General features: G+C 39.4%; 1 protein-coding gene across 24 annotated transcripts in view; it reads right to left on the reverse strand.

Moving 5' to 3' along the window:
- Window positions 1-22,888, reverse strand: part of SOX5 (SRY-box transcription factor 5) — a 643,266-nt gene that overhangs the window by 133,750 nt on the left and 486,628 nt on the right. For all 24 annotated transcript variants that reach the window (XM_048046777.2, XM_048046774.2, XM_048046778.2 and 21 more), the window contains 2 exons: window positions 13,540-13,712; window positions 11,068-11,136 (listed from right to left, as the gene is read on the reverse strand). In XM_048046777.2, coding sequence (XP_047902734.1) covers window positions 11,068-11,136; window positions 13,540-13,712 — 242 coding nt within the window. The remainder of the gene's footprint in view (window positions 1-11,067; window positions 11,137-13,539; window positions 13,713-22,888) is intronic.

Raw genomic sequence — 22,888 nt, forward strand, 5'->3', positions numbered from 1 at the left:
GAAAGAGAGAAGCATCATAACATGGGCTCCTATCCACATGGCCAGGTAACTTTTCTCCTGCTAACATAGGAGAACATATATTACTCCTGTAACTCAAATGACACTGGCACTTCTCCCATGCTGACACTTGAGGGTTTAAATGGTGCTGACATTATATCATAGATGTTTGCTATATTAGCAGTATATGCTTTCAGGGCCATCAAAAACACACAGACACACAGTTTAAATAATGCTACTTTGAATTAAATGTCAAGGACTCAAAAGTTAGGGAATGCCAGAATTAACGTTGTCCACATAATTTTAATTTTTTGCTCTTGTGAGTGCAGTCTACAATTACATTATCATGTAATTCTGCTCCCCCAGGATACCAGTTTTTATTCAATATGCATAACGGAGATGTATGGTAATAAAATAAAGATACCCATTGAACCTAGTTCTGCCACTTCTAGCTTTCAAAGACCTCACTTCATTATCAAACCAACGTATTTCTTTGTATACAATTTTTACAGCATACAGAAGTATAGAAATCTCTTGATCATTTCTTTCCCAATCCATTTTAAATTACTATCTATGAGCAACTTTGTTGAAACTAACCAAGTTTCCACTTTAGAATAATGTGCTGAATGCTGTCAGTTGTCTTTCAGAGTAGTCAAACCTGATAAAATCTATTTGGTAATACACACATTTCAAATGAATTTCCTCACTGTGTCAAATACTTATAAACTCCAAGTACTGTAAATTAAATTTGTCCCTTTCAGTTCTTATTATTACCTTCTTCACTTTATTTTTTTTTTTTTTCTCTGGAACTTTAAATTCTTTGACTTCTAAGTGCAAGAAACTCTGATGTATACTTCTTATCCTCTTCAAAGCATATTTCTGTCCAATTTGAACAAAAATCTGAAAATGTTCCTTAAAATTATTTACTCATTATACATTTTACTCAACTTTCTTCTGTGGAAGTTGACCTTAAATAGTTACAAGATACAATATGCAAAATCAAGACTGAGAGTTACGAGATCTATAACTCTCCAGTTCATCTTTGCTCATAAGAGACTTCCACTAGACAACTGCACCCTTCCCTCTCCATCTTCTAAATCAGGCTTCACTCACATTGCCTCTTCAATCACTACCCTTCAAGTGATTACACTGTTTAATCTACTGTTCTTACAAATACCAAGCATAAGTAACTGCCCTCCACTTTAATGTATACAGTACAATTCACATAGCTGGCAGAAAGTGGACAACAAAAGCAAAACAGTTTCTGCTGGCCTCTTGCATGCTATTACCACCAGCGGTGAGCTCATCTTGTCTCCTGAACTATGCAGGGTAAGGCATCATCAGACAGATGTCTGAGGAAAATCCGAAGTGATGAAGACAGTGGTGTTGATTCAGTAGGTGGAACCACACTCTTCCCTATGAATCATTTTGAGCCATTATCCCAGCAGAGCTTGAAGTACTCTATTTTGAATGAGCTGTCAAAATGAAGTCGTGACCACTTAACATGGCAAGAGATGAATCAGAAAAGCAAGGCATCGCCAGCAGAAACCAAATGATCCTCAAATTTCTCTCTCTTGATAATGGAGGTATGAGAGCTGGTAGCAACTCCAGAATGTCAAACATAACCTGTCTCTCAAATATAACCACTTTGGTTAGAAAAAGAACCCTTTCAGATGGAAGAAGCTGGGCAGAATCAGATGCTCAGATGCAGTGCTTAGAATCACAGCACATAAATAACAGTCCTTATACAGCAGCACTGCCAGTGTTGCTAGGACAAGAATTGCAAACCAGGTAGCAGTCGTGATAACTTTTTTTTTTGTGTGTTACTAGGGGACATGAGTCAACACTATGTCTCTCCTGTTCAAATTCCGATTTAGGAAATTTTACGCACTTGCTTACATCTACTTGTTCTACTGCTTTACATGAAGACCCACATCCCATCTCAGCTCTACAACATGTCCTTGTATGTCTACACAATGTTTGCAGGGAGAATTCTAACGGGTTAACTCCTATGATGCTTCTTAAGATAGGTTGAAAATTATCACCTCCAGCAGACCAGCCAAACCATACACTGGCTGTTACTTCTGTCATTACTGGAGTCAGTACAAGAAAATGTACTCTTCATGCCTCAGTTCCTGTAGGTCACCATTTGGTAATATTAGTATCACCAAACTTGTACCAAAGTTTCATTTTCTGTTCATGCTGTGTATCATTGAAAAGTGTAGCAACTCTTATGTAACCTTAAAACCCATTTCTAATTTTAGTTAATGCTACGGAATCCCAAATATATTCCATAAAACTGAAAAAGAAATAAATAACATCAGAATTTGGCTGAGTTTCATTATCTTTGGGATCCTTCAGGCTGTCACATGATACATAAGCCAAATATTGCTTGGCCAACAGGGGTGAAAACTCCCAATTTATAGAAATCACTAGAATGATACGCAGTAGTGAATTTTCAAATCCAGGTTTGTTTTGGGGGGTGAGACCCTACAATAATTGCTCTCAACTTACGTAGCTGAGTCATTTTGCAACTGGTGACCATTATAACGATGTTCTCGTTTTCAGAGCCAATGTGATGCCACACAGTGATTTGTCTGTTAAATTGAATCTTTGCCTCTAGATAGATAGATAGATATAAAGTTTATTTTGAAATGTCTCCTAGTGCCTCTGAGTCTGACTGATGTGAGATGTTATTTTGAACATGCCAAAGCATCTGAACGGCTCCAGTCCTTTCTTTTCAGTGTGCATTCCTTGATAAGTGGCAAAGCTTCCCACTTATCAGTCACTCAAAGTGACTGTGGCTGTCAGTTGTGTACAAAGCGCAATCAGTTTGGAAGCAGAGACACCAGCATTTTTCTTCTCAGCTTGAAGCAAACACGTTTTGACTGCTAGTCATTCAATTTTAAAGCATCTTCAATTAGGGGCGGATGAAGATATAAAGAAAACACATCCTAAACACCTCCACCAGCCAGCAGTAAAAAATTTATTGTTATCTCCTGCTTTACCTTACTACAGAGGCAGCAGTGGCAGCCCTTTTTGGCTGCACAACAGAAGTGCTCATGAATGCACACACTCCATTTGGCCAAGATCACAGCTATAAAGAGTTCACATTCAGCTTCCCAAGCCACTTACTCAAACTACTGTGGTACTTTCTGCTCCTGTACCTCTGCTGCATAAATACCTGCATGGGTACATGAACGGGAACATAGCTCACATATGCACAGGTCCACCACCTCACACATTTTGAACAAAAACATTCACAAAATGACATATGTACTCTCTATAGCCAATAAAACTGATCAAAACCATGAAATGGCCATGGAAATATTGACAAGGGAGGAATTTCAAAAAAAAAATGAGAGAGCTGGCAGAAAGGAGAAGCTGATTAGGAAAAGGGTGGGCAGCTGCATAAGGAAGATCACAATGTCAGAGAGCTGGAAGAGGAAAGATGAGGTAAAAATTGTGGGGTGAACCCCAGAGATGCTGAAATTAGAGAGGGGGGTCTGAAAAAGCAAGGAAAGACAGGGGACTGTAAAGAGGTCTCAGAGACAGCATTTGCTTAGGGGAAAAAGAGACCAAGATAAGGCCTTTGCCTAAAATGTTGCCTGCTCTGATGTCTGTTGGTATTTTTCTTACAGTCCAAGCTGCTGGAATATTTTTGTTACTTTTAAATAAAAATAAGTTTCTGCCCCTCCCTTCTGACTGTGCAAGAAAATATGAAAATCTCAGTAACAAAAAAGGAAATTAAGACAAAAGGCTAAAATTACAAGAAAAAAGGGCATGAAGTTTAAAACAAATTCATAATTTCTGAACGTTTGGACTGCTGACACTGAAGAAAACTTCATTATCAGCAAGTGTTGTAATCGTGTAGCTCAGAATAGGCAACAAGCTGGTTAATCTGATGAAAGCATAATCTTGCAATCCTAATAAATTCAAGTTTACACAAATCCCAAACAGATTCTCCTTGCCTGCATTGGTGCAATTATGCCAGTCAGCGAATTTGGGTTATGTAAGAATGTAGGTGAGGCCAGGGACTGAAGTAGATGCTTGCAATAGAGGTAATCTTTGGGAGTAAAACTGTGGTATATCAGTGGAAAATGCTCCTCTGCACATAAATAAGTGTAGATAAACAGATCATCAAGCTGCAGTCTTCTATATGACTTAACTTTTTGGGTAATGGAAGCGAGTGAAGGCCCATAGGTTACTTTAAAGTGCATACATGATATCCTTCAGCAAAACACATACGTTATTTGCTGAACTCAAGAAGCAATTAGCTCATTTTGACTTCTAGCCTAGATTTTTCTTCTCACTCCTCCCCTTTTCCTATCTCCTCCCCAAACCTCATCTTTTTTTTTTTTTTAAATTTGTTTTGTTTTGCTTTTTCAAATAATTAATTTCCCAAGGGCTTTTCCCTGCTTAAGGGACAGGCGAGTTATTCTGATAGCTGATAGGACATCAGCTGCAGAGCTTTTGTGAGAAACAATTGTTTAGCCTCTTTGCCGGCAACCTCAGTTGTTTGGGAAGAGGTTGCAAAGTCATGGGAAAGGCTGCAGTGTGACTCCTTCTTGGGCCTGTCTCACTAAATCCAGTATGCCCATGTTTATAAGTTTCAGGAAAACAGCTGCTCCTGACACATGATGAATTTGGACAAAATGTCCCCAACCTATCTATGAGCCTGTTTGGTTTGACTGTGCAGTCACAGCTTGTCATATCCACACTGGCAAAAACAAAACAAAAAAACAAACTGGCTCAGTGGAAGGAGCCTGTTCTGAAAACATTTTGCAGAGTGAGAAGGAAGATACTTTCTCACAGTTTCCTACTGAAGAAAGGTCTCATTAAACTCCCACTAATATGAATAAGAGCCTTTTCACTACGTTCAGTGGGAGTTGGATCAGGCCCTCACTTCAACAGCTTTATTGTCTACCAAGGAAACCTTTTGTCCTCACCTCTCTCTGATATGCAAAAAGGACTCCAATTACAGAAGAACTAATACTGTTCTGCTGTGCAATGGCTTGCAAAGGGGTCGTAGCACCATGAAGCACTGCTCTGCTGTCACCGACTTCTGAGAAAATCAAAATTCCCAGGCAAAACGATAATACAGAAGTAACAGACATTACTAAATCTGTAACCAACCACTTGTGTAGTGGTTGCTCATTTTTGTGTCTTGAGTGAAGGATTCATCATCTATGGCCCTTTAAAGCCTCCTACAGAAATCTGGGTTACAGGCATATAAGCAGCTAGGGAGCAAGAAAGAGATTTCACAAGTCCTTAAGGCTGCACTGAGTAAACACTAGCAGGGCAAGAACTAAGGGCAAGGATCTCTACCCTCCAAATCATAGGCACAAACTACTCCAAGTATTTAGAGCTCACGGAGTGGCCTGCTGGAGTTTGCTTTCCAGCTGAACACAGAAAATGGAAGGATGAGCTGTGTTGGAAGCGTAATTTAGAGTGCAAACTTGTTGGGGCAGGGAACAAATCTCCAGATTTCTTCATGTAAATTCAAACAGTCAGTGTCTTCTTGTGTCAACTCGTACTTTTTACAACTAAATTTCATCTGTTACCATGCTAACCAAAATCTCAATGTTTTCTTGCACAAAGAGAATGCAAACAGGCCTGAACATCAACCAGCCAGTTCTGAATAACAGATGATTGCTCACCTGAGCAGTTCAAAATCAACAACAAATCTAAACAACAACAAAAATTGTCTCCACAGATAACTGTATGTGTAAATTGCAGTATCTAAAGCACTGTGGAAGCAGGTCTCCTTACCAGTGTTTTGGAAGGCTGGAATCAAACCAGAGCCTCTTTGCCTGTGGAAAGTTTTGACAATAACAACTGTGTCATTTCTAACTTGGCATCTTAGGCATAAGAAATATTTTTCTGAACTTCTGTGTAACTCAGAAACCAAATCCTTCTTTCCTCCCCCCCAAAATATAGCTAGATTTTGAAAAATAGATCTGGCAACAAAAGCAACTAACCATATTGCAGGAAATTCCAAGTGTTCAAGATCTTATTACATTCCAAACTGGAACAACACCTTAAACCTCAGAAGTTAATGAGAATGGGAATATTCTGATTTGGCAACATATTAGAGCAGCCAGGCCTCTCCATCTACCAATGCAACTCATGTGGAAAGGGACACTGCCAGCTGACAACGGGTGGGTAGGATGGAAATATGGATCCATGCTCTCAGAAGAAAGCCTTATTTGGAGCCGGGAGGACACCCAGGGCAGCTAAGGGATGCAGAAAAGACAGGAAGTTTGTAACCTAAAGAGACATGGAGTCTGGAGGGTGGTGGTGCCCACAGTCCCTGCCAGACAAGCCGCTAAGGACCTGCAGAGCTCAAGCCCATCCAGGCCTGGGTGAGCATTTCACCTGGTAGCCTGCCTCTGGAGGACTGGGGCAAGCCTGCCAGGTGCCACCAGGCCCTGGAGCTGCCTGGAGCTTGGCCAGGTGCCAAGCAGAAGTCACAACCTGCCTGGCCCATGGCGCAGGCCACACACACAGCTTCCTATAGCTGCATCAGAACTTAGTCATAATCCACGCATTCTTCAGAGCCTTATTTTCGACAGAAAAGGTGTCCCATCAGAACATCTTCTGACAAGTCTCTTGGTCTGAAGGAAAACGAGAACCCTATATTACAAAGACGTAGTCATCAAATGATTGCTGTCTGGCAGGAATTGCCCTCAAGTTTCAGATAGCACTCAGTTCTTGGGCTAATTACATTGCCCAGAATTGAATACAAATTAGTAATCAAGTACTGGCAGTGTAAAACTAAAAAGTCAAACAAGACCATGGCCCAAGTGCTAGAGACAATGTAAAGCAGCATTGTTGCTACTTGCTGTTTCAAGATCTTAATTTTACATTATTGGCAACCTGAAGTGTTCCAAGATCTTAAGCCGGGCTCTCCAAAAAAAAAATAAATTTTTGACTAAAAATCAGAACAGTTTAAAAAACAACATTTGGCCTCCGTTTTGTTTGCCTTCTAATTTTGGAACTTGTAGTGTTCATGGTTTCAAGTTTTGCCTGGAAATATGAGAGCTGAAAATTTACATTTTGAATAAATGAAAGCTGGCATTTTTGTCATCACATGACTCCAAGAGCTGGGGCTTGAGGAAAAAACCCAAAATACTGTCAGGCTTTCTACAAAATAGTGAGATTAGCAACATTGGTTTTATCACAATTTGGGCTGCAAGGTTGACCTATTTTACTAACCATGCCCTACTGAATATGAATTGCTTTATGAATTTTAACAACTGCATTTCATTTATAGTTCAATTAAAGCGACTTTTGTCACTGAGCTTCAAAGCAAACTATTCAACCATCAACCTAGGCTAGACTTTTTTCTCTAAGCAAGTGGAAGGTATATACTGTACCATGACACAAAACTTTGCATCTCAAAGACACCCTTCAAGGCAAGTGTGCTCATTGCCTGTACCGGGGACCAGCTCAGAACCACGAAAAAGCAGCATCTAGCTTTCAAGTTTCTTTCACTCTCTGCCCACTTGATGAGACAGCTATGCAGCCCCAGTCTGCAACATGTTTGAGAGCAAGAATACCAGGAAATCACTTGTGGCCTCACAGAAGAAGATGGGGAGGTGATGTTGTGAGATCCCCTAAGGCCTTGAAGGAGAAAACCAGATTTCATCCAAGAACTCACTGAGCAGTACTTTGTGTCTACATGCTCTTTCCTCAGCCTGTTCTACAGCTGCAGATCACTACAGAGCTATTCAAAAATACAGATCGAAATCTTCAGGGTTGTTGATGCATGAGAGCAAACAGAACAAAATACAAATTTAAGCTTCACTTCTAGTTAAAATGACAAGACTGAGCTGTGCAGGACAGAAGATCCTAAAGACTCTGCAGGCAGAAACTACACATGAAGATGAAACAGGACTGAAAGCAGTGTGCATGGGAGGATGCATTCCAAAGTGGCATAAAATAAGATGGGAGAAGGTTTAATTCATTATTCAGAGAAACTAACCCCCCTTCACAAACTAGGTGTAGAGCATCCCAAAAAGCAGATAAAAATTATTATAACAATTTGCCAAAACATAAAATCTTGTATAAATCACGTTTTAGCATTATGAGGTTATATGGATTCTTGATTTTAACCTAATCAGCAACTTTTCTCCCATGTAGCATTACCTTTTACTTAACTCCCTAGACAAGCTGCTAGTCTGTGTTAATGAAACCTCCTTCCAGTTAGTTCAGAAGGGATGAATTTGAAAAAGACATAATGTCAATTAGACACTCATGTGCCAGGTACATCCTTCTAAGCTCAAGTAGCTAACGCATCTTTCCTCAGCATCACAGAAGTGGCTAGTTTAATTGAGATGTAGTTATACTCAGCATTTACAGTTCTCTAAGGAGGCAAGGTACATTGCAACCTCTCTCTGCTTATGTATTGTGTGCATATTGGTGACTGACTGTATGCTGGGGTAAGGAGAGGGGGAAATGTTTCCAAGTTAGTGCTCTTAGAGAAAAGAGTCATAAATCATGGGGTCAGCCACGTTGTACTTTTTTTTAACCTTCAGGTATTATGTTTTCAATACAATATTTCAACAGCTTTTTTTTTGTGTGTAATAATTTATTTGGAATTATGGCAACTCTTACAAGCTTAGAAAAAATTGGCTTAAGTAAAATGAATCCTTTGTCATAAATAGGTTGTGTTCATAACTGCAGCCCAATCCTTCGATTGCACATAAGTTAAATAGTTATCCAGACTTTGTAGGAATATTTCCCTGTCAATAAATCTAATGCTATTTAAAAATTCTGGGCCAATGTGACAGAAGCCTCTCAGATTAATTACGGCATGGTCAGAAAATCTGAACTCCCAGCTACATTCATGTCACAGTTTTGTTCCACCCACCATAACCTGATTGTAAACTCACCAACCGTTTTAAACATGTGCATGTTGGGGTGATTTCATTGTCTCCATTTATATAAAATGGCAGATTTCTTCAGGAATTGCTGCTTTGCTCTGACAACAGTCAACTAAGCATGCAACTGAGAAGAAATGTATTGCTTTGCATTCATCGACAGTGTTTTTACTATTATTATTATTTTAAAATGCTTTTTTCTCAGTGACTTAACAATAATTGGACTGCAACTAGGGTTCGCAAGACTACAAGATGATACAGACCATGGAACCGTTAAGAGGTAGGCAGCATAATCAAAATTTCACTACAAATAGATTATCTCTGTGGGAAAGAGAGGACAGTATTGTCTCTCTGCCTGTTCAATTCTTGACCTTTATCATGTGACCACCCAAAAGGAGGGTGCCCCAAATTTGATGGGCTTTGTGTGAAGTGGACCCTGGAGGTGAAACTCTGACCTTGAAAGGGTCAATATTTCATCCTAAATCCCTTGGGACAGGTCTCCAAATCATTTCTTAGGCTCGCAGCTTGTATCAGATGATAGCTAGCTGACTTTCATTTACTACTGACTTAGGTTAAACTTGGATCAGAGATCAAGAGATGAAAGACTCTATATCCCATTATCAATAATCGGTGTTTTCTACTACCCTAAAAAAGACATACTTCATTCTTATCTACAAGACCTTATAACTTAAAAGGCTTGAGGTCAAATTATGTTACTTCACGTTACTTTTATTCACTGCTTATACAACAACTTCCTCTATTACTCTCATAGCTAAATAGTAAAAATGTAAATACTTTACTTGCTATAGTAGAAATCTTGTATTGTTTTTCTTTATTAGCCTTATTAAAGATAATGCAATAAAGAATAATCCCTCCCACAGATTAAAATATATATATATATATAAAAATAAAAACAAACAACAAAAAACAAACCAAACCAAAACCAACCAACCAAACAGAGGTCAAGGCCAATCTAGGCCTTTCTAATATCAAAATTCTTGTCAACAACAAAGCCCTTCTTATATATGTTGCCTTGTAACAGAGGGATGGAACTTCCCCAGAAGTTTTTCATAGTTACAAAAGTCCTGATGATGAAAGAATACCCTCTGGAATGACAGCCAGTTTTTTGGCTAGTGTGAAGCCATACAACTCCTCTGATTTTGAGGGAATTATGTTTTCACAGAGAAGCTAAGGATGTGGCACATAATTTTACGCAACTAATTCTAAAACATTAAAGAGATATTTTGGAAGGAAGATCCTGATGTTATTGTACAAACAGAACATAACATCCACTTCCACAGTGACTTGCATTGCTCTGTAAATAACTGCACACTTAAACAGTCAGAAATTCAACCATAACTCTAGATAGCTGTAAAATGTCAACCCCCGCCTTTCTTATTCTTTGAAAAACTTTATTGTCAAATCGATTTGCATTGTTCACAAGACAGGGCTATGCATACATATACACCTGCAAGAGAAGTAATGAAATACAACCAATGGCACGAAAAGAAACTTTCAAATGCTTTAAGGAAAAAGAGGTTTAATACAGTTCACTGGTTACTCTGGGTTAACAACTTCTTTCTCCTATTAGGAGTAAATGTGCAGATACCTAGGATTTTCACAGTTGCTCTCCAGAATCTAACCAACCTTTTGACCAGTTTCTCGTTCAGACAATTACTTCACCCAATGTGTTGAAAGTTTCCAGACTTTCAGCACCTCAGGCAGCAAGGAGAGACATTTGATTACAGATCACTGAAGAGAACTGCTTCAGCAAAACCTCAAAAACAGAGCTGTCGGAGATCCATTCCAATCCAACACTTTTTGGCAACATTTTTTTGCCACTCCTGATCTAAAGTTGAAGAGCAATTTCAGAGTATTTGATCCAGCAAACCCTTGCTAACGCCACCTTGCTCTCTCATCTGTTTCCTGATCCTTCTAGGTTCAGTGTTAACCACACAAGGCCTTACAGAAATGGACCTTACAGAATTTTTTTGCTTAATGACAGTTAACACTCTCATGTGTTTTTCCATAAATAAGACATAAGCCACTGGTTGAGATTAAAACAAAAACAAAAATAAAAACAAACAAACAAAACTATGACAATAATGGCTGAGGGAATTCCTCACCGTGCAGGAACAGAAAGGAAATAGATAACAGGGGCATGGGTGGAGATGCAGTCTCTGACCTGGATCTGTTGCTGAAGAAGGTTAATTTTGTGTTGCTGCTGCAGGAGCTGCTGCTGTTGTCTTGCAATCTGTGGAGAAATTGCACAGAAGAAATGTGAGATATGTATAATCATTCATGGAGTTGCTGCATAGTCATATTCCGCCCTGCTTGGTTCTTTAACCTGTGCTGTTAAGCTAATAAACCTTCAAGGGTGGGTGGCAACAGCAAATACTAGTGTGAAAGGGAATCCTACGGAAATGCTATGCTGGATGTTAGGAGAAGACTTATGCAAAAATCTCTCCTCTCTCATTATCTGAAATGGCACACTGAAGTCACAAAACAGTGAGCACTCATCTGCTCCTCCCTGCTGGAGAAAGAACAATACTGGCAGTGAAGATGGAAAATAGTAGGGTAAGGCAGAAAAAGCCAAAAAAAAAAAAAAAAGGAGGATGGATAGTAAAATTCTTTTTATATTTAGTACCACCTATTAAAAGTTTTCCAAGAGAGGAAATGTGACACCCAGGAGGCAGTGGGTGTATTTCATTGGTGCAGAAACAGATGCAAAGGGACTGGAACTAGGTATGGGAAAATCACTTTGACTGTCTGTGCTTCGATGGGTACAACGTCCGCGGAAAGGAACTAAGGGGGCAGAGTGCAAGTCTACACAGCTCTACGCTGAAACAGATCCACAGAAGTCGATGGAGTACTTGCAAGTCTCCTCTCAAAGTCACATATGTTTTCCGTAAGGACTTCCACTCTCTCTCACCATTTCCTAAATGGTTGGGAAGGTAGGTACATTTTGCATACAGTGAAGGAAAATGCAGACAACAGCGTAATCAAATTAGAGTTCTCAGAAAACTGATGAAGATACACCATTATACGCCTCAAACTGAAAAAGCAAACTTGAAAAACTTTCATCCAAGTCATCACTAAAGCTCTGCTCTCATGAATAGCTAGCCCAGCAGTACAAACATTAAGGAGTATTGCTATTCCCCTGTGTACACATCTCAGGGTCAGATGGGAACTTACACATACTTACTGAGAGGAATTTTGTGCATTTTTCTCTTTAGATATTTTCTTTCATTTCTGTTATTAAACTATTAGCATAAGAAACACTCGCTCATGTAATTCCACATATACAAGATTAAGCAAGTGTTCTCTTTCTAGAGCCTCTCTTTAAGCAACCAAAATAATTTTTATCAATTCATTTTTTTGAAAGCTTGGTTATTTTAGTTTCTATATAACAGAATTCTACACAATTTCTTAAATTAAAAGAAATTCTAGTTATCCTAATAATAATCCCGCAGGAATTTTTACCTTCTTTTTTCATTTTCTTTTTCACTTTTAAATAATTCAACCATCCTATAGCAGTAATGACTTATTGTCAGGGCAAAGGAAGTAGCTCCTGTGGGACGTCTCCTCATGGAAGGATCTGGCCAATTACACCTTCACACCTTCATCCACATTCTCCGTGTAAATAACAGCGTGATACAACTTCACTAGTTTAATATTTAAGTCACTTCTCCCGCTCTCCCCAGGTGGGATTTCAGGCCAAAATATACAGGATTTAAAATAAGGCTTTTAAATAATCAAAACCAGGGAAAAACAAGGCTAGAATGTCTGAGGATGTCAGCAATGCTTTAGAATCTTAAGGTTTGTTCGCTACCATACAAACACTGAAGTATGACAACCATGACTGAATTCACAGAGTTCTGTGAGTTTCACAAAAATTCACATTCAAGTTTCATTACAAGCTGAGATGCATGCTCAGACCAAAATCTTCCAGATAAGAGGCATCAGGATGGACTACTGACAAGATTTTAAATTTACATCCGTGGGTTTTCTGTTCAGGTGCATAAATGGACATTCGCTTCTGTTAAAATTTGTGTGGTGCAAATTTGTTAGAAAAGTTGTAGTTTTGCATAAAATATAATGTGTCCATGCGTTCACATTGGAACTGTTCATGTGTGAAAACATGTTTGCATTTTCAGTGGAGGGAATATTTGTGAGAGCTGAAAATCAAGCCTCTCAAGTGTCGAAGAAAAAAAGTCAAACTTGTTCACTAACTTTATATTCTTCTTCCCTACTTTTTTCCACAGTTGGCAAAACAATCTTTTTCATTTGTCACATTACAACCCAAATGCTACATTTTGTTCCTATTCAGTATCACTGAATTCAAGCAGCACTGGAAGATTATTCAGGAGGGATGAATTTGCACACTTATTTACACTGAATTAAAAGAAAAACTATTGGAAGAGAATACCCTGAAACTGGAAGACATATCTTTAAAAGACAAAAAGAACCATTGTATATATTGCAAATTAAAGCATTCTTACAATATATCTTCATTCAAACTTCTTTGCCTAAGAAAACAAATGGAAAAAAAAAAAAAGGTGGAGAATGAACTTAAGTATAGACCCTAAAAGATAAGCTACTGGAAAGTCCTTCTAGAAGACAATTTAAGCTGAAAGCCACTATAATAATCATTCACCTGTTCTTGTTGCTGCTTAGCCAGCTCCATTTGTTGGCGTTGTTTCTCGATCTGCGATGCAGCCAGTTTTTTCTGTTCATCGTGAGCTGCTAGCAGCTGTTCTCGCAAACTGGTCAGCTGATTGATCATACCCATGAGCTGCCTTTCTTTCTCAGCGAGGCTTTCTGGAGTCCCTGAGCATCATATGGTGAAAAAAAAAAAAAAAAGGTAAAGAGAATAGAGGAAATTTAGAGCTAGTTAGATTTCAATTTTTCAGGTTCACTGCAAGCAAAGTTTTAGGAGAACCACACGGTCCCTCCACAGGAAAATGCCACAAAGGATAATTCTGTACGCAGGCTTTGATCTGGTGTCCCCCTTCAATGTTTCCTTGCTCTTACATCTATTTTCTGTTGCCTTTTTATCAGATCAACAGGGAAAAAATACTGCCCGTTTTGAAAGAGTTTCAAATTTTAAACACTGTTTACATTTCGGGGGGATCAAAATCAACACTTGCAATTTTGAGAAACAGTCACATTTTCAGCAGAAACTTATGACAAGGACACGTTAATTCTCTGACGCTTGCAGAAGCTGTAAGGTGCGTGTTACCCTTCCTGCATAATAGATGGGAAGCAGGTAGGTCCCCTTGGTGTGGACAACCTCTCTGCCTCCTCGCTGTTGCTCACACAGCACACGGCAGCTCTCAGCACGCTGCCGGCTGCATCGTTTTGCTCCGCCCTGATGAAGATGAAACGATACAGTATTTAAATTGTCAATAACGACTAGCACTGTCGTTGCTGCTGATAAGTATTTTTAAAGGAAAAAGTCTTGCAGAAACATATCAGAAAAACTGAGTTAAGTGCAAGTCACCATCTCTCATTTTTACTGTCATTAGCTGCTTTTTATAGGAGAGCTGAACAGACACAGACACAGGAACTGACTGCCTCTATCTCTAAATCATTCTCTAAGAAGTCCTCCTTCCTTACAGAATGACAGTGGTTATAAAGGAAGGGAAGGAAAAATTCCAAGAAAAATCAAAAACTATGAATCACACTTTAGAAACAAAAATGGCACTATATCTAGTATCATTTTACTATGAATTTAGAAGACCAGAAAGTATGTGTAGCAGCTAATCCACAGATAAACCCAATACCACCACACCCTCTCATATGAGTCAGAGCCTATGAAATCCTTTCTCAAAAAAAGCTTTAGGAAAGGATTAGGACTCTCTGTCTCTATGCCTCCTCTCAAAACAGTCTGCTTTTTGGGACAACCCTGCCACACAAACCTTTCTAAAATACAGGAAGTGTTCCTCTGCCAATGTCACCAATGCTCTCCAAGAGAAAGAAAAAAAAAAAATTGGCGACTATACTGAACATGTTCCTAGCCAACTATCAGTCAGACATGGAAAAGAGCTACTGGTAATAGCTCATTTAGTCTACCCCCCTGCCAGTGCAGGAATGTTCCCTACAATATATTTACTACAGCTTTCAAGATTGGATTGAAATGTCTGAAATAGTGAATCATCTACTGCATGCCTCAGAAGATTGGGCCACAGTCTTTGAAATGTCATCATTAGGGCTATTTGCTTGGTATTTGGTTTCATTTACATTTACTTAATTTCATCCTTGCTCTCCCAAGCAGCATCCCCATTTGCTACTTTAGCCAAGCCCTTTAAAGCATTTGTAGACAGTTATGTACACCAAATAAAACACAAAGAATCCATATTTACATATAAAGGAAATGTAATGATTAACTTTTTATTACAACGCTAGAGATCAATGTGAAAATACCCTCATTATACAATAGAGAGCTACAGCAAAATATCCTCAGATACGGTATACAAAAAACCGTAGTAGGTGCTGGGAACTTGAGAAACACATTGAAACCAAAACCACTGAACTTTAAAACTGTTCTGTTAAAAGCTGGTATAATGTGTTTTAGCAGTGGTGAAGAAATTATTTTTAACTTAACAACCTTTATTTCAAATACTGGAGACAGAGAACTGCTTTAAGTAATGCACTTGCCACCTGCACATACAATTAGTTAGAAGTGACTATTGTCACTCATTTGCCCTTCATGGATTTTTCTCCAGGAAAAACTGTGCAATGCTTCCACAATGTACAGCAGAATTATTTGAAAGACAACTCCTTCCTTGCCCTATCAGCTGCTAGCAGTTCACTTTGTTGACTATCAATGTACTGATACTGGCAGCATAGCATGATGTACACACTGACGTATCTGAAAAAATAAAAATATTTTATTCTAAACTTTTATGAGGATTCAGGAGAGTGAAAGAACTATAGAGAGAAGGAATATACAGGATTGGGTTAGTTTTCAATGAAGGGTAAGCAAAAAATCATCACTCTCAAATAACTCATTTGACACATACAGCAACACACATAAAAGATACTCAGCTAGTACTGGTTCATCAGCGTATTCTGAGATCCCACGCCAGCTCTCAGTTGGGAATCAACAAACACTTTGTCAAGTTAAGTTAATCCCCACCACACCTTTGAAAGGTTGGACTTGGTGCTTAGGGACGTGGTTTAGTGGGTGATACTGGTGGTACGTGGATGGTTGGACCAGATGATCTTGGAGGTCTTTTCCAACCTTTAATGATTCTATGAAAGGTGGAAAAATGTTTCCATGTGTGCAGACTGACAGGCAGAAGGGTCACAGAGTGACTGATGCAGGGGCAGAAGACATCTCGGTACCCAGAGCCGTCATCTGAACGCTGCCACCCTGCCACCCGCCTCGGCAGTGCAAGCACAACTCCCCACCCGCCAGCGCCCCGCCCCGGCAGCGACGAGAAACAACCCCAGAGCTGCAGGCGCAACCAGCTACCATAGGTTGTCTGCTGTCTCGTCTACCTACAGAGGAGCAAAAGGCTGCTTCCCCGGGGAAAATGACAGCCTGCCTTAAGCTGCAGGAATGAGGAGAAGGTGTGGGTGAGAGCTAAGAGCAAGCAGTCAGGGACAGCAGCTGACAGTGAAGCCCAACACTTAGGCACACCATGGCTGTGCACCTGGAGGGATGCAGAGGACTCGACCTCTTTGTTATTACTTATCTTTTAAAGAAACTTTGTAGTGCCCAAAGGGGATGCTTGATGTACTAACTCAGTAAGTACAATATGTAAACCCTTTGGCTTATCAGCTGGAGTGGAAGTAGTCTGACAAAACCAAGCCCTCCTGCATTGCATTTCCTGAACAATCTCAGTTTGCTAATAAACTCGAGGGGAGAATTTATCACTGACAACTTTAAAAAAATCAACCTTTCTTTGGAGAATACTTTCTGGAAAACACAGCTTAGTACATGCTTTCATGTGCTTAACTCATCTTTCCAATAAATTTGACAACGTATCATTACAATGTTAATTCTTTAAGGTATCATTCCCTGCAAAGTAAGTATTCGGACAGCCATATTCTCAAGTAACCTGCACAAAACCAGGGAAGATCAGATATGGGAGACTACCGGGAGATGGTGAGTTTAGGGGTAGATTTCCCCTTGCTTTACCCACACATCCATATGAGCCACACTGATGATGAATCACAGGTGGTTTTTTGGCAGATAACTGGTGGCTTATAGAAGTGTGAAAATTAAAAGGAAGAAAAGTACTTGAATCAGACTGTCTTGATTGTAATATGAGGTGTTCGTTTTAAGTTTGGTATTTTTATTTTGCCCTTACTACCTAGCACACCTTTTTTATAATTTCTTTTGTGGAAATAGCAAAACAAATAAATATTTATGGAAATATTGAAACTGCCATTTAACAGTTACCATTCATAAACAACTTAGTTTGCATAACAAATTGAGGCCAAACAATATGCAAAGTTATTTATGCAATGGTGAAAAGTTTTGGTCACTACAAAAGTACACTCAGTGATAAGAATGTGTATTAAAATACACTACCAAGTTAGAGCACAAGTTGCCATTTTTGTGCCCACTTCTAAACGCTGTAAATTGTATGCAGTCAAGATTGTGGACTTCCGTCCTACACCGCTGTTTTCTCTCTTTTAGTCCGCCTGAGAAGATCTAAACCTTTAACACCATGTGAAGTGTCCTGACAACCAAGGGACTTCCATTTTAAGAATCCTGCAGCTTACAAGGCAAAATGTGCCAGTATTTTGAGCAACCCCAGCAGCGACTGTGTAAAGGCAGTTGCTTAAGGTACTCCACTGGGAATCCACGGGTCATCCCTGCGCTGACAGCACTGCTAGACCCCAGGAGGTGGCACAGACCTCAGGGAGGACAAGCCACCAGCCCCAGCAGCTGCCTTTGGCCGCTTTGCCCTTGGACTGGGTCAGCACACAGACCTGGGATGGTTCTAGAGCTGCTCGGTACTCCGCACCCACCATTCAGATGGTCATGGTGCTTTCACTCCAACCACGCAGAATGGCTGGGAGGGGGGAAAAAAAAAGTGCCCCTTATTGCCACATAGAGCTTGACAGCAAGCTAGACTACTTCACATGGGTATTGAGTGAGGAGTACAAGGAGAGTGGCATACATCAATGGCTGCCTCAAAAATTACTCTTAATTACCGTCAGATCCACAACAAATAGATGTTGCACATTTCATGTTTAACAAAGCTTTTAACCACCAGGCCACCTGCCTTTCCAGAGATTGCTGGAGGTGCTCATACCTTTCTCGCATGTACTCTACTGCTGCAATGGCAAAACGTGGATTTTTCACAACTTATCAAAACACCACAGGCAACAGAGCATTAGAGTACACGCTATGATTTGATACAGTGAATGGCCCAGGAAAAGATGCTCCCCAGATGCATCAGCTTATTCTCTACCACCACAAAAAGAGATCCGGAATGAAAAAAAACAAAACAAAAAAAAACAAAAAAAAAAAGTGTTTGTGGATGCAACACCCGCAGCAGATGGCAATAAAAGAAGACTCAAATTAGTGGCATTCTGTATCGCCAAACCTAAACTTCATCTCAGATCAACACTATCCATAATAGTGTTTAAGTAGTAAAAGAAATTTACTCGAATGTGAAATAAACTATTACACATTCTTAGTTCTGATTCACAGTCTCAAACTGGCAGTGACAGTAACATTTTAATAAACATTAGAATGAAGACACCAATATGACCAAATGACACACTTAAAGTGAGAAAACGAACAGGAGAAACCTTGGCATATCCATCCAAAACAGAATCAAAGGAAAAAAAAAATAGGCAGAGAAACTGCTTTTGCGATCAAAACAGTAAATACTTTATTGTAATTTATTAGACAGAATGAGAATGTAAATGAGAAATTGGGAAAGCCAATATTTTCTTTAACAGGCATTTGAAGCGTTTGCTATGAATGTTCAAGTGATCAGACTGTTTGCTTGCAGCCAACCTACAGATCTGCTCGCAGCTGCACGGCACCCAGTGTATTCTGCAAGGGGCAGAGATGAGGCAAGGCTCTCCCGAATCCCGGTGACATGTCTCAGTTAAACAACTAGGAATGTTATCAATCAGAGGTGTACATGTGCATACTCCCCCGCACACACACACAGTGAAATTCATCCCCCGAGTCGGTTTACTATCAAGGTAATTACGTAAATAGCTTTTGAACTGTCAGCATCTGTCTTTCAAAGAAAAATCAAAGAAAATAATGTGCAAGTTATAAAGCCTACAAGACACAATAATATTGTATTATGTTCATATCATTAACTATAGTTACAAAAGAAAAAAATCCTCCTGTATCTACAAAGCTTTGTAGAAGAAGAAAAAAACATTAAATGGAAATAAGAATATTTTGAAGTACTCTGTATTCAAATAACGGTGAGATGGATAATAATAATTAGAGCATGCAGTATAGAGCATTTTCTAATTTCAAAGCATTAGCTAATTGATTTTCTTAAAGACTGAAAGCGGGTAAAAATGCACCGTTATGTATTACTTTTACATGTGAGAAAACTGAGGCATGAAGTTTTAAAAATTTCTCTGAAGCCTTTCTTAATTTCACACACTGTAAGCTGTTTTATTGCCGGCCTTGCTGAAGTCACCAGACAAACAATTTCAGTAGAGGCCACGAATTTCACCGCAGACTTTAGCAGGGAGAGGCAGTGTATAAACACTTTCAGCTTTGCTTGACCCAGTTTGATATCAGCCAGGGTCCTGTCTAGAGGAGCGCTGGGAATGAGGAAATTACTGACGCTCTCACACTAACCAAGTGACAGAACCGTGCTACAGCACAGCTTCTGGTTAACTTAGCTCTGATGGGGACATAACTACAACACATAAACCATCTAAAATCTGAGCCATGTCCAAGCATTTGCTGCAGTGATGCATTTTTAGTGAGATTTTTTAGGCTAGATGTAACAGTTTCAATATAAAATCAAAAGAAGAGCTGAGAAGGAGGCTTCTCAAACTGAAGAGCCTATTGACTAAGCTGTCCACAGAAGAGTTAAACTCCTACTAGCAATAACGTTATTATATCCAAAGAATGAATAAAAATATCAGGGCAGCAGTCCATAAACCAAGTATCTTTTCTTGAGGGTTCTATTTCAGTATCTTGTCTTGAGCTTGTCATTTTCATCCCACTGCCAACTCTTTTTCTTCCCCCATCCCAATTTTACCTTTGCTCTGTCTCATTAGAAATCTAAACCCAGTATTACTCTGCTCAGTAAGGAGATCAGCAAAGTAAAATAGAGAGGCTGCCTAGTTTTCTTCTGATAAAAAGCAAACTAATCTTTGTCACGCTTCCCCTAAAAAATCTACTTAAAACCTAGTAATAATTTTAAAGAGGACTCTTCTCCCCTTGCTGCACAGGTGGATGCACCGCTGACGTCACCTGCGGTTGTATATGTGAGGCAATGCGGAGCTGCCATTATGTGCTTTCAGCAAACGTGCTCTGATAAACAGACCTCAATGGCAGAGGTAAGTTCAGAATTTAAGCTCTTCTTTTCCCTCTCTCACAGCAGAAATGTCAAATGTTTGTGACTGAGCAGTGAGTATGTACTTGTAAGTTCTGTGTTGATGCGGTGTTCCTGTATGAATTTGTGGTTGGATGTGGGTATGTGCTTGTGCACATGTGCAAAATCCCTTGATGCTTTCCTAATCGATACTTCGGGGAGTGTTTTATTACAGACTGGCACACAGCTTTTCAAGCCAGTCAATCTTGGAGCTGCTAGGACATAAACATTTAAAAACTGGCATTTTTCATTAAGCATTTAAGCCAACTTTACTACACAATGACCGCCATCACTTACTGCTACCTACCTTCCTAAATTAAATGACTTCATCTGATCGATATGGGAACTCAGCATAATAAAATAAAACTTTCTGACTGCTTTTTACTTAGCAGGCCACTGCCACAAGAACAAACAAACAAAGAAAAAGCCTGGAATTCAAACCTATTTGCCTGCACCCACAGATTTATGTAACGAATCTTTTTTTGCTTGCAAATAAAGGTCCTTTTTAGAACAGCAAGCTCAAAGGAAGTTATATATTTCACCATGTGGACAGTCTTAATATTTTAGGTTTCAGTGGAAGACTTTGCAGAACCAATAAAAACAAATGATGAACAATTACCATCTTTTGCCATTACTACCCTCACGAATTAATATTCTGTGGGGACAAAAACTTAGCCGTCTGCTCTGTAACAGCCTGACATGTTACTGTTTCACAACACTGGAAAGAAGTTGTCAGTGAACATTCTTCATTTGCCATCATAAAAAGTTTTGGTACAGTAGACTGCAAACAAAGCTTGGTATTCAACCAGGTTAGTAACTTATTGTCAAGGTTACAAAAGGAATAGACAACATTTGTATTTTGACTATTTGAGAGGTAACAGAGTAACAGAGGTTACTCTTTGTTTGACTGTCCAGACAACAAGCTAGAACTAGGCTAGAGAAACGGCATTTGCTAGTGGAACTTTATGCAGCAGCAGTACAAACAGTAAGAAATATCTATGCATTTGCTTTATTTTGACAAACTGGTAATTGTAGCTCAGCAACATTCAACTTTACCAGTACATCTCTGAGGTAATTTTAGTACAAAGAAGAACTGGTTTAAGTCCTTTTTGTCATTCAGCACTCTGGATGATGTCTAAACACAGTGGTTTGACCACCACATGTTCAAATAAAATAAAGCCACTGGCTTTATTTTTTTTGCTACTCTAATTAGTTCAATTTTATTCTACTTTCTCCATTAGAAATACTTTTTAAAATAAAAGTTGAATTTGCTTCAAACAGAATCTGATTTTTTTCTCATCACACTAACTAACTTTATGAAAAAAAAAAAAAAACAAATAGTCTGAATTTGCTGCTTTGCCACAAATTTTCAGATTTTGCATTTCAGATGCTTTAGAGAAGTTTCCTCCAACCCTCCCTTCACAGACACTGCCCCCAACTAACCTCCCATTCTAGGGTCAAATAGGAGCAACTCCATCCAGTCACAATCTGCATTTCAGACTTTCATTTGGCCTGAAAGATGTTCTGCGTTGGTGTGGCTCAGTTGGCACTGTCTACTGCCCTGCAGTCTGAGAGTATCACATTGCACTGTGACCAACCTCCACTATTTCGGCAGCTGCCAAATGTCCTCTCAAAACGTAGGTTCCCCTGTGTGCCGCTGGGCAAGTTCCCCCTCTAGCACTCTTGCGATATTAGCAAAGGACTAAAGCTCACTGTCAGCAAATTGCCGACCATTAAACACCCCCAAAAAATAAGCACAAAAAAGACACTAAGTAGGTTGCAATAAGTGTTGAATTTATTGCAGTTAAAAGCCAACAACCACATGTATCTTACCTCCTTCACTTAAGAATCTCTCACCCTCCTTCTCTCCCCACTCCAAATACAACACTATCTGCACAAGAAAAGACAAAACGTCCACATCTGACACAAGTTTGGAAACATTTTTTGACCACTAATTTGCAAATGCAAAATTCACACAGCTCCTACAGAAGTGTGCAGCTTTCACACATCTCTTGGCGATCTGCGCTTCATTAGTCACAGGTTTAAACCAAGTGTATTCCCCACGAATAATCTCTCCCCTCCCCCCCCCCTTCTTCCCGTCCACATCTAAATGCAGAATCCCTAGCTTTCTTGCCTTCAGTTTACAGATTATGAGATCCAACGTGTCACTCACTGGATTACTGCACATAACTTGAGCACTACCCAAAGCTTACTTGTCTTCAACTTGTCCAGCGTTACTTAAATGGAATTATCCTTCACAATCCATATACCGAATCTGCATAGCCCACTTATCTCAAGATTCTGTGTGTCACCTACCAGATTATCCGTTTTAATCCATACATTGAATCTACATAACATATGTCTTCAATTCACGGGCTCTGACGAGCTATAGTATCACTGAATGGATTATTTCTCTTTATCCATTATTGGCAGCCCTAAGACCATTCACTACGTACT

This window comes from Anser cygnoides, chromosome 1 (assembly GCF_040182565.1).
Source record: "Anser cygnoides isolate HZ-2024a breed goose chromosome 1, Taihu_goose_T2T_genome, whole genome shotgun sequence".
NCBI classification, from domain to species: Eukaryota; Metazoa; Chordata; class Aves; order Anseriformes; family Anatidae; genus Anser; species Anser cygnoides.